This window comes from Eretmochelys imbricata, chromosome 5 (assembly GCF_965152235.1).
Source record: "Eretmochelys imbricata isolate rEreImb1 chromosome 5, rEreImb1.hap1, whole genome shotgun sequence".
Classification (NCBI taxonomy): Eukaryota; Metazoa; Chordata; order Testudines; family Cheloniidae; genus Eretmochelys; species Eretmochelys imbricata.
In genome coordinates, this window is record NC_135576.1 from 83,420,947 (window position 1) to 83,433,714 (window position 12,768).

At 41.9% G+C, this 12,768-nt stretch overlaps 1 protein-coding gene across 3 annotated transcripts in view; it reads left to right on the forward strand.

Moving 5' to 3' along the window:
• Positions 1–1,361: 1,361 nt before the first annotated feature.
• SPTLC1 (serine palmitoyltransferase long chain base subunit 1) overlaps positions 1,362–12,768 on the forward strand; it is a 52,682-nt gene continuing 41,275 nt past the window's right edge. Inside the window, exons 1-3 of one of the 3 annotated variants that reach the window (XM_077817416.1) lie at positions 1,362–1,470; positions 7,541–7,648; positions 10,715–10,809. In XM_077817416.1, the coding sequence (XP_077673542.1) occupies positions 1,399–1,470; positions 7,541–7,648; positions 10,715–10,809 (275 nt within the window). In that variant the 5' untranslated portion in view covers positions 1,362–1,398. Of the gene's footprint in view, positions 1,471–7,540; positions 7,649–8,275; positions 8,307–10,714; positions 10,810–12,768 lie in introns of those variants that run through there. The other 2 variants (XM_077817418.1, XM_077817417.1) reach the window with 2 other exon arrangements.

The following is a 12,768-nucleotide window of genomic DNA, read 5'->3' on the forward strand; positions in this document are numbered from 1 at the left end:
TACTCAAGAACCAGTCATATAATTTCATATAACTTTTCTAGGAAGTTTAGTAATTACCTACACAGGGTATTTCTAGGATAAAGTCACTCATATAAGGACCAAGCCCAATTTCTAAATAAAAGAAATTGGTGACAATGAACAAAACTAACCCCAGAGACTGTTTTAAAGCAAGTTTCAAGCATGTTGCCCCAACATCATGAAAAAGAAACAAATGAATAGTGTTCAGGCTTATAAACTGGCATCTCAAAACCTAAGTAAGAAGTTGAGGGGTGTTAGAGCTCTTCTCCTATGATTCTAGAAGCAACTAGGTGTGGTGTTGTCCAGCAACTTTAACAGGGTCAGTGTGCAAAAACAAGTACATTTATTCTTCTCCCATGACCCCGAGATTAGCATATTTTATATTTTCATCCTGGAAAGGTTACTTAAGCATGACTCTTGCTTTCCTCCAGTTCTGGGATCAGGGAATGTGTAAAGTTGTTCTTTCAGTGCTTAATATTTTCCTTATCTCTGCTCAGTATCTCTCCCCTGTACGCTGTCCTTTCATGATCTACAGCAGAAGTTGGAATTCTGTGTTTGGCAGAGTTTTAGATCAAGCTTGATTATCCACTTCTGCTTCTGTCAAGCATAAGACACCATTAAATCAAAGTAAGTGGTAAACCAATGTTAAACTAAATTTCTCCTGCTGTATAATTCCTTATAATTATTGTATAAATCAACAGTCCCAAGGACATGGAAGTTAAAAAGAGGTGTATTACGATTTGTAATGCTTAAAACAATGTACTAAGTAAAAACAACACAAGTGTACACAGTGTATATTCACCTATTCCAAAAGAGGAAAATACTGTCCTTATAGGCAGGAAAACTATTTACACCCACCCCCAGGGGAACTTTCCCCCGCTCAGGCCCTCTGTCCCAGCTGGAATATACCCTGTGTGAACCTGGGCCAATGTCTAGTACAGGTTAGCAAAAATGGCCAGTTATTTTGTGCCCTTCTCTTTGTAATTAATAATGAAGCGTGCTTCCTTGAGGCGTTTCTAGTCACTATTCATCACAGGCTTCCAACCCATCTGCCTCCCTGACCTCCCTGCTTTGACAACGTGCCAGTTATGCACTGAGCCCACGATCATTCGGGCCCGTGCGGTGGCTACCCAGGGCAGGGAGCCGCTGATTTACAAACGCTTCGCGTCCCCGGCCAAGCCAGCGCCCCCCGCCGGCCTGTTCTGCTCGGCGCGCCCTTCGGCCCCGCCCCGCCCCGCCGCAGCCGTCAGAGGAAGCCCTGAATCCTGCGGCTGGGGCGGGGAGGGGCGTGGCCACGGCCTGGTGACGTATCAGCCGCGCGCTCTCTCCCGTCCCGTCATGCCGGCTGACGTCAGTGCGCGCTCCGGGGGCCCGGAAGCCATGGCGGCGGCGGCTGCGGTGGGGATGGGGCAGCAGTGGGTGCTGGTGGAGATGGTGCAGGCCTTCTATGAGGTGAGCCTTCTCCCCACCCCCGCTGGAGCCGGGTCCGGCATCCCCCCGCCCCGCCCCCCCTTCAGCGGGGCCGCGAGCTCAGCCTGAGGGAGCGGGGCGCTGGGTGACGGTCCCGCCTGGTGACACCAGCTCTCGGGGGAGGGGTGTTGTGTCGCCCTGGCGGGGGGGGGGGGGGACCCTATGGCCCTGGTGATTCCAGCAGGAGCCAAGCACCAGGCTGTACTGGCCGCCCAGGGAGCGGGGCAGTGAGTCGGCGCGGCAGGGTACGATAGAGCTGATGATAAGGCAAGGACGGGCAAACGTTTTGGCCTGAGGGCCACATCGGGTTTCCAAAATTGTATGGAGGGCCGGTTGGGGGGGGCTGTGCCTCCCCAAACAGCCAGGCGTGGCCCAGCCCCTATCCAATGATTTAGTTGGGATTGGTCCTGCTCTGGGCAGGGGGTTGGACTAGATGGCCTCCAGAGGTCCCTTCCAACTCCGTTATTCTGTGATTCTACCCTCCCCCCCCCCCCACTTCTCGCCCCCTGATGGTCCTCCGCCCCCCCCCCCAGGACCCCACCCTATCCACCACCTCCTGCTCTCTAACTGCCCCTGGCCACCCCATCCAACTCCTCCTCCTTTCTGACTGCCCCCCGGGACCCCTGCTCCTATTCAACCCCCCCTGCCCTCTGACTGCCCCTACCCCTATCCACACCCCCGCCCCAACCATCCATGCAAACTCCCCTGCCCTCTATCCAACCCCCCCCGCTCCCTGCCACCTTACCGTGTTGCCTAGAGCACCGATGGCTGGTGGCGCTACAGCCGCTCTGCTCCGCTGGAGCCAGCCACACCAACGCGCAGCACAGAGCACCAGGTCAGGCCGGGCTCTGCAGCTGCGCTGCCCCAGGAGCTCGCCACCCAGAGCATTGCACCAGCAGTGCAGTGAGCTGAGGCTGTGGGGGAGGGGCTGGGCAGGAGGGTCCCGCAGGCCGGGCCATAGTTTGCTGACCTCAGTGATAAGACCACTGGAGCAGGCAGCACTGGTCACTTCTCGCAGACCTGAGTGGGGCTCAGAGACGAGCAAGGAGAATGACTGAGTGGCCTGGAGAAACTCAGGGTGTGAGGAAGTGGGATTGCTGACCTTGCAGAGGAGGGGAGGGGATCACAGTATAGAAAATAACAAATGCAGTAGTGACAGTAGAGCAGGAGTATCTTCCTGTGACTTAATCCAAGTTCAAGGGGATGTTTGGCCAAATTAAAAAGTGGGAAATTTGCAGTTGATAAAAGGACTTAGTTTTTTACATGACCTGTCATTTGACTGTGGAACTTGCTGCCATAGGAAGTCATTGAGGCCAAGAATTAACAAAAAGATTCAAAAAGAGATTGGACATTTATATGACCCCTGGGAATCCATAGTTGTCATAATTTATTATCAGGTTTTGGAAGAGGTATTAAACCTTATGCATCATGTATGAACCAACTTCCAACTATTAGAGACTAGGATGAGACCTAATGTGGGAGGTAGATTACTTCCTGTCTGCTTATTGTCAGGTTCTTGCACCTTTCTCTGAAGCATCAGAGACAGGACGCTGGGTCCGGTCCGGAAGAGCAGTTCCTATATTGGCAGATGCTGTGCATGTTTGTCAAAGTTAAAATATGGTGACATTTGTGTGTCTCAAGGTAAATCTAGTATCCATCTGTGGTGGGGCTTCACATTCACCTTGAGAATTTATGCCATGTGCTCGTCATCATTATGAGCCACTTCTGACTTGGAGGCAGTTTGTTCCATATTGTGATGTTACTTCTGTTAAACTGTATGCTATATTTTGGTACATGCTGTTTTTGCCACACTTATTTTCTGAGTCGAAATCTATCATTTTGGTAAGAGAGTGGAGGCAATAAGAGGAGACTTTAGTTTACACCTTTAGTACTATTATTGAAAGGCAAAGATTTATGAATTCAAACTCTGAATTTATTTTCTCTTAAGAGGGACTCTATTGTCATTTTATGCTAATGGAATAGCATGGGTAATTATTTCCAGACTGTTAGAAACAGGCATTTCTGTGTTAGAAACAAATTGATGACCTGGTTGCCACTTCATAGGTAAAGGTGTTGCTCTAATCTCTTCTATCCCACATATAATCCAGGTGGTGACCTACTTACGTGTATTGGAATCTTGTTTGAGTTACCTAGCAGGTCAGGCAATGAAAAGTACTGCTCACAGAAGAAGCAGCAACTCTAACCTTAATAAAAGGAGTACTTGTGGCACCTCAGAGACTAACAAATTTATTTGAGCATAAGCTTTCGTGAGCTAGAGCTCACTTCATCGGATGCATTCAGTGGAAAATACAGTGCGGAGATTTATATACATAGAGAACATGAAACAATGGGTGTTACCATACACACTATAACGAGAGTGATCACTTAAGGTGAGCTATTACCAGCAGGAAAGCGTGCGCCGGGGGGGGGGGGGGGGAAGAGATGACCTTTTGTAGTGATAATCAAGGTGGGCCATTTCCAGCAGTTGACGAGAACGTCTGAAGAACAGTGGGGGAATAAACATGGGGAAATAGTTTTATTTTGTGTAATGACCCATCCACTCCCAGTCTTTATTCAAGCCTAAGTTAATTGTATCCAGTTTGCAAATTAATTCCAATTCAGCAGTCTCTCGTTGGAGTCTGTTTCTGAAGTCTTTTTGTTGTAATATTGCGACTTTTAGGTCTGTAATCGAGTGACCGGAGAGATTGAAGTGTTCTCCGACTGGTTTTTGAATGTTATAATACTTGACATCTGATTTGTGTCCATTTATTCTTTTACATAGAGACTGTCCGGTTTGACCAATGTACATGGCAGAGGGGCATTGCTGGCACATGATGGCATATATCACATTGGTAGATGTTCAGGTGAATGAGTACTTGTGGCACCTTAGAGACTAACAAATGAATTCGAGCATAAGCTTTCAAGAGCTGCATCGATGAAGTGAGCTGTAGCTCACGAAAGCTTATGCTCAAATACATTTGTTAGTCTCTAAGGTGCCACAAGTACTCCTGTTCTTTTGCGAATACAGACTAACACTGCTGCTACTCTGAAACCTGAGAATAAGTTAGGTAATTGTTTAGGTAGTACAACCTGCCCCTTGGCTAGTGGATTTTGGGTTTCATTTGATCACTTTCAGAGCTAATAGGGAGGTTGAGCAGTGAAAGAATATCTTCAGAATTTTTCTCTTCTCAGTTCCCTGTTTACTAAGACCATGTCTACACTACAGAGGAAATTCAATCTAAGCTACGCAGTTTGAGTTAAGTGAATAGTGTAACTCAATTGACATCACTTAGATATACTTACTGCGGGATCCACGCTACACGATGTCGACTGGAGACGCTTTCCCGTCGACTCCCCCACCTCTTCTCGATCTGGTGGAGTACAGGAATCGACAGGAGAGTGATCTGCGGTCGATTTTAGCGGGTCTTCGCTAGACCTGCTAAATCACCTGCCAATGCGTCGCTCACTGCTCGCGGATCCCCCAGTAAGTGTAGTCAGAGAAGGTCAGGGGTGCTTCCTGCCTGGTGGGGGGAAGCAAAAGTGTCAGGAGTCAGCAATACCCGGAGGGGAGCTGCCTCTGTCTCCTCTTATATAACGCATTCTGCTGTTACTACTACTATGATCTTGTGGCTGTATCATTCCTGGTACTCTGCCTGTTTGTGCTAACCCAAAAGAAGGAGACCATGAGGTCTCACAATGGTACTATGACAACAAGGCCAGAGAGAGTCACTATCTATACTCTTTTATTTCCCTCTAATGTTGAAATTATCTAACTGATGCCACCAGTTCCTCTCCTCTGGTGATCACAGTGGAACAAGGCTTTGGTAGCCACTGGATTGTTTAGAGCAAATTCTAGTTTAAATGAGCAATACATTGGGAATTGTACGCTAAAGTTACTAAATTCTGGTGGCTCCGGATGCCTGTCTACTATAGCACTTCTACCATTATTACTAGGGCCCTACCAAATTCCTGGTCCATCTTGATCAATTTCACAGTCATAGGATTTTAAAAATTGTAAATTTCATGATTTCAGCTATTTAAATCTGAAATTTCAGTGTTGTAATTGTAGGGGTCCTGACCCAAAAAGGAGTTGGGGGTTGCAAGGTTATTGTAGGAAGGGTTGTGGTACTGCTACCCTTACTTCTGCACTGCAGGTGGGGTGCTGCCTTCACTGCTGAGCAGTTGGAGAGCAACGGGTGCTGGCCTGGAGCCCAGCTCTGAAGGCAGAGCCAGCAGCAGCGCAGAAATAAGGATGGCATGGTATGGTATTGCCACCCTTACTTCTGCACTGCTGCCTTCAGAGCTGGGCAGCCGGAGAGTGGCAGCTGTTGACTGAGGGCTCAGCACAGCAGGCAGAAGTGCAGTAGTAAGGGTGGTAATACCATACCATGCCACCCTTACTTCTGTGTTGCTGCTGGCAGAGCGCTGCCTTTAGAGCTTGGTGCCTGGCCAACAGCTGCCGCTCTCCAGATGCCCAGCTCTGAAGTCAGCGCAGAAGTAAGTGTGGCAATACTGTGACCCCCCTCCAAAATAACCTTGTGACCCCCTCCCCTGCAACTCCCTTTTGGGTCAGGACCTCCAATTTGAGAAATGCTGGTCTCCCCATGAAATCTGTATAGTATAGGGTAAAAGCACACAAAAGACCAGATTTCATGGTCGGTGACATGTTTTTCATGGCTGTGAATTTGGTAGGGCACTAGTTATTACTACTGGTGGAACTGAACAGGAGTGTTGTAGGTTAAATATGGAGCTGTAAACTCTTCTCCAAAACGTCTCCAACTCTTCTGCTAACATGTGACCTCAGGGAAATTTGTGCCTTCGTTTTCATGTCGGTTAAAAGAAAAGTGCTCTTCAAATACCAGCTTCTGTCATCACGTGAAGTGATGTGTTGCATATGTCCTTATTACCACGTTTATGGTGGCTATCGAAATATCTGTATTGGTAATTGTTATTACTTTTGTTTCTCAGTGCATTTGCATTCCACTTCCTCCATTTCTGTAGGCCCTATACTAACAAAATACTAAACTGCAAAATACTAAACTGTTTTTGGAAATAACTTCTCACAGTTTTATTCCTATATGGAGTGGGTAGAAGGGTGTCTCTATCAGGTTCTTGAAAAATAACTGATGTCCATTTTGTATACTGGACCCTTGTTAAAATAGAATAGAACATAAGAACAGCCATACTGGGTCAGACCACAGGTCCATCTAGCCCAGTATCCTGTCTTCTGACAGTGGCCAAGACTAGGTGCTTCAGAGGGAATAAACAGAACAGGTCACCATCAAGTGATCGATTCCTTGTCGCCCATTCCCAGCTTCTGGCAAACAGAGGCTAGGGACGCCATCCCTGCCCATCCTGGCTAATAACCATTGATGGATCTATCCTCCATGAATTTATCTAGATCTTTTTTGAACCCTATTATAGTCTTGGCCTTCACAACATCAGCTAAACATAGCTAAATGCATGTTCTGAAAGAGCTATAAAGTGTTGATACGTTTTAGAATTAGGTTTATGTCTAGCATGAACTTGTTCCTTACGTGGGCAGGGTTTAGCCTTATGCAGTTTCTATTAATTCGGCTGCAGATTTAATCAAATGTAGTCTGTCTAGCAGTGATTCTGTGTAACTTTTTAAGTATGAATTTAATGCAGTTAAAAGTGACGCTGAGCCAATAAAGTATGCAATTCATTTCCATACAAACTCCTTATCCACATCTTTGCTAGTGTAATTTAGGCTAACCTGCAGTGTACTCGCTAATCCTCCCATGCACCTTTCTAGAACTGAAACTGCCTAACATATCAACTTTGAGAGCAGTTTATTATGTCTTCTGCTAACACATACCTGTTCACTTTAACACTCAGAAGGCAGGATCTGCAAAGCCATGAACTTCCATAAAAATGCTTTTTTTTTTCTTTTAAATAAAGGAGGTATGTATGAACAGTTCTAGTTGATGCAAGGCAACTTTGTTTCTTTTAGAAATCTAATAATGGAAAGGAAAAATACCAGCTGATTAAAACTTATATGGACTTTTTATTTATTTATTTTAATTTCTAGGCTCCTGCTTACCATCTTATTTTGGAAGGAATTCTAATACTGTGGATAATCAGACTTCTTTTCTCTAAAACCTATAAACTTCAAGAGCGATCTGACCTCACACCTAAGGTATATTGTAATAACATTCTTCTCAATATGCAGATTTTTTCCTTATAGCAACAATTTATAATACTAATACATTTGTCTGTTGTGACACTCAGAGTGTGGTGTGGTCACCTCACAAATTGAAACCACTGTGATAAGGTGATATTTCTAGTGACTTCAAAATGGAGTAAGAGATCTTTCAATATGTGTTTTGTTTTTGGGCAGGAAAAAAGATTGATCATAAATATTATACCAATTAGAGGAAAATTTAATTTTTAGAAAGTTAGAAATCAGAAATTTGAAGGAATTGGATTAATTGTTAAATTTCTAGAGAGATGAAATTGGTATCAGCTCTACTTTTGAATGGATTTGTTTTAACAATGGAAACTTCAGGTAGTTGTTGTTATTGTTGTTTTTTTTTTTTAAATCTGTTGGAGAAATTGAAATTCATGCTGAATTTTGTTGTCCTGGAAAGCAATTGCTAAATCATCAGTCTGGAAATAGAATGTCAGCATAAAATACTGCACTTAACGCTTCAGATATTAGCAATTTTAAGAAAGGATTGAGAACTTTTATACATCGGGGGAGATAAAATTCTGTTAAACTTTTAAACTTATTCCTGCAAACAGTTGTACTCTTGTTTAACTTTAGCAGTCCCATTGACTCCAGTTGGACTACACGTGTAAGTATCAGAATTAAACATCAGTACTTCATTTTTCTCTTTCTTGGTTCTCCTACTTCACCTCGTACTCAGAGCCATTATATTCTAAAAAGTAGTGATGATGGTGGGGAGCTCCCCATGACTTCCTCTGTACTAGTACCTAGTAGTCAATAAGGGGCTGAGAGGCCTTAGTGGATCTGCTTAGGCTAGAAGTATTGCCACCAGCAGGCTATCATACTGCAGGTCATGGGTTCCTGAGATTTTTAACCAATATAATTGTATGTTATAATTTTAAATACTCACCTTCTGTCCACCAGTATGACACTGCCTTTACTCTTCAGGCATCATCTCCCAGATCTCTTTATGTGATAATGGTGAATATGGATATTGCTGGACAATGCTGCACAGCAATAAACGGTATTGACAGTTTGATAGAGAACAGAGAGATCAGTATTAAAACTACAATATTTAGTTAAAAAAACCGATAGCATGTCACCCTCAACATGCTAGGCTAGCAGCATTAACACTAGCTAAATACTTGATGGAACTTAATGAGAATTCTTAACCCCTTGCAGACTGCTTAAGAAATGGGGGTGGGGGAGAAGAAATCTAATGCATGTGCTATAATTACATTCATGAGCACACTAGCTTTCAATCTCAGTAGTAGCCAAGCACACATTCTAACATGTTTGTAGCTATTTCTAAATATTAAACAAATATTTAGACTTAATGTTGTTGCACACATTCATGTCACTTTATTTCCTTTCAAACATATGGCCATTGGGCATAGTTCCAATAAGAAATACAACATGTAAAAGATCAAATGTTTTGTCTAAACACTTTCTTAAAACAATTTTAAGAAAATCTCTTCTGAAACATAGGGCCTTTTATATTTTGATCCTCTTCAAATATGTCACAGTTCAAAAACAATCATTCATCTAAATAAAAGGAAAATATTGAAACCACAACAGAACAAACTTACAGTTGTGTACACTTCCCTTTCCTAATTCTAATCTTTTTTTGTCATTTAGACTTTGAAATTTTTTCTTTAAATATAAGTATGAGCTTTCTGCATCAGAATCTTCAAACAAAAATTGAAGTTACTAAAATAATGGATTTTCTTAAAGTAATCCTGTAATAAGTATCAGTAAGTAGGTCATATAGTTTTAAATATTCCATTAGCCTTACAGTTTATATTGACATTTAATCACAATATTGATGTGAAAATCCAATATCATAAAGCTTTTTTGCATTTGTGAATAGATCATCAGGAGTGTCTGGCCTTCTTTGTCTTTTTGCAAGGATAGGTAGGATGTTATACCTGGTAAATAACTCCTAGGAAATGTTACTCTTCAACAGTGTTAAGGGAGGTGTTACATTTTAGAACTCATGGTCATAGTGACTGGTGACATTTTAAACGTTGTTGTGTAGCTGGGCTAGACAGAATGGTACTTAAAATGTCAGAAGCCTTCCTGGAGTGGAGCCTTTTCCACACTGGGGCTAAGAACAATAATAGGATATATTGGCAATATCAATCCTAGTGTAAATGTAACCTTAGTTAATTGCCCATATCCTATGTATGGGGCTCGTTCAGTGCAACAGAATTACTTAAATTATAAAACCAAAGAGTGGAGGTTGTCAGTGGTAGTCACAGTATCTAAAAATTTAGTTAGTCTTTTAAAATAAGTTAAAAGTAGTTTCAAACTTAACATCCCTTTAATAGCTAATGCTTATATCATAGCCCTACTTAGTGTCAATGTAGTTCAGGGGTTAGAGAGCATAGGAATAGGTGGAACTAAGGAACTCCTGAAATCTAATGTTGGCTCTGACTCTGATTCACTATGTATCCTTGGGCAAGTGACATAACCTCTGTTACTCCATCTAAAAAATGGACAGGAACAATTGCCTACCTTGCATGTGTTGCGAGGATTAGTAGTTATGACATGCTATGCTGTGCAATATTACCCAATGTGTAGATTGCGATAAATTGATTAGTAATTGTTACTTCTGTTGTGTCACTTCACTTAGCACTCTAATGCAAGAGCTGTTTGCTTAAATAGTGCTATAGAATGGTTGAGGACGGGAAGTGAGGAATACTGTATCCAATATTAAATTAGAGGGTGATTTTGCTAGTTGGTAATCAGAAATCGCCTTAGCTAAAATTTTGACCAGGACACAGAGTCAACACCTCTTCTTTTACAAAACATGCCATGAGATCTTTAATTCAAAGTCACCTTGAGCAGTGCAGAGCCCCTCTGTATAGTATATGGGGGTAATAGTTCAACATTGACTTGGAAGGGTGCCACATGTTGATATAGTTCTTTTGGTTAGAACTATACCCATCTGCTTATCATACCATAATCTGCTATAATGGAAATCATATTTGAAAGATACTAAACATTGGGTACTTTGACTTCTGATCCTTTCAGGAAAAGGAAGAATTGATTGAAGAGTGGCAACCAGAACCTCTTGTTCCTCCTGTATCAAAAGATCATCCAGCTCTCAACTACAAAATTGTTTCAGGGTAAATTTAGCACAAAATAGTCTTATGTTCAACTTCAATATAAATCTCTTTTTCAAATTTCTCTGTTTTTAAACATATGAGGATTTTAATGTTCCTGGAATATCTTTGTGAGTGAGTTGCGCATTAGGATTACAGGACTGGGTTTGTCACTGATGCTAAAGTCTCCTATCAAAGTTCATTATATCTTTGTCGAAACAGAATTAAATTCTGAGGAGATACGATAGTATAGAGAATCTGATTCTTTTATTCATTATCTATAGTAAACTATTAAGTAATTGGGCTTCATCTTGGTATCTTATTCAGGATCTTTTTCTGTTTGATGATTAATAACCAAAATGAAGCAAGTTTTGTAAAGGTATAGGCCTAAATCTCCAAAAGCAACTAGTGTTTTTGGGTTTCCAACTGGAGGGACCTGATTTTTGAGAGGATTGGCACTTTCGTAAATTACACTACTATAAGGTTTCTCAAGCTGGGCTCTCAAAAGTGGAGTCATTTGAAATCTTGGCTATAACATCTTAGGGCTTGTCTACAAATTTGAAATGGGACTACACCAATGAGCACTAGCCAATTAGTGTGTGACACCCTGGTGCAAACTAATGCACTGTGTAGACAGAAAAGCTCTCAGAAGAGTGATACTGATCCACAATTCCCATACGTGTTGCAACACAGATGCATTTCAAACATAAGTACGCTTCTAGAGTGTACATCATAGTACTGCAGGAATGGTACATTTTTTGTTTTAACTTTTATGTTGGTAGCATTTAAAAATAAAAGTATATTTTAGTGCTCATGAAAGATGCCAGGTTAACAACACTAGTAATTTTAAAATCATCCACTCATGAAACAAGTGTGGCACAAGCAGCACAGTGATTGCTTTCGCATGTTAGCCTGGCAATGTGCCTGTACCTTGTCAAAGAGGAAGCAGCTCTGCTTTAAAAAATAAATAAATAAATAAAATTAAAAAAAAAATGGGGGCCAAGTTTAATTGTGGCTTCTATGATGTGGATACTTTTGGTCACTTTTTCCCTGTCTAGAGCAGTTTTCAAAGATGTTGGGAAAGGGTGTGGGGAAACAATCAAAATGTCTCGGTGCGTATGGGATGAAGGAAAATATTCAGTGTTTGAAAATCTTTCATTTGAGTTAAAAAATGCCCAAATAAACTATTCAAAGCCTTTCAGGGCTGCTACACTTAATAGTTAAGGGATGAGGAAGAAGAATCCTGGCACCTTGCTGGTAACACTAAGACCACCAACTAGCTACCTTCCCATAGGCCATTGAACAGCCATTGGATTGTAACTTGGGCTGTCAGCCTAGTTCATGTCTTAGAATTAATATACAAGTGAAAATTTCCATATCCTATTGGCAGTTCAAGAGCCATCTTGTTCCCTGCTAAATTAGTGTTTCAGGTATCCTGTTGACAGTAACGGCAGTCTTCCTTCAGTGATTTTGATGTTAATCTTCCACAAAAGTGCCTGTAATGCATCTCTTAATTATAATGGTATGTGGTGGGGGTTCTTTATTGCCATATTTAATACAGCTTGTAGATTTGAAGCATATGTAGCTGACAGCACCTTAAGAAGTATGAAATATTGTCTGCTAAAAGTAGAATGAAAACTCTTGATTTATTCTAACCTACAAAGGAGAATAATACCTCCACCATATTGTGTAAGACCGTTCTATACCTCATGTTCAGTTCGCTTACATAGATTCTTGTCTGACCTAAACAGATGAATTTGTTACTTAACCAAAAGTTCCAGCAGCTAATGTTGTTAATGGTGGCAAAACCAGCAATGCAGAGGATTTTCCTAACAAAGAGCAACCAATTTTAAGTTAATTACTGTTAAAAGCTATGTAAAGACCACTCGAAGAGCATCTATGTTGAATTAACTGATTCATGAAATACAATAGCCTATTCTTTTTAGGGAAACTATCTGCAAGATAGCCTATTTGGACAGGATC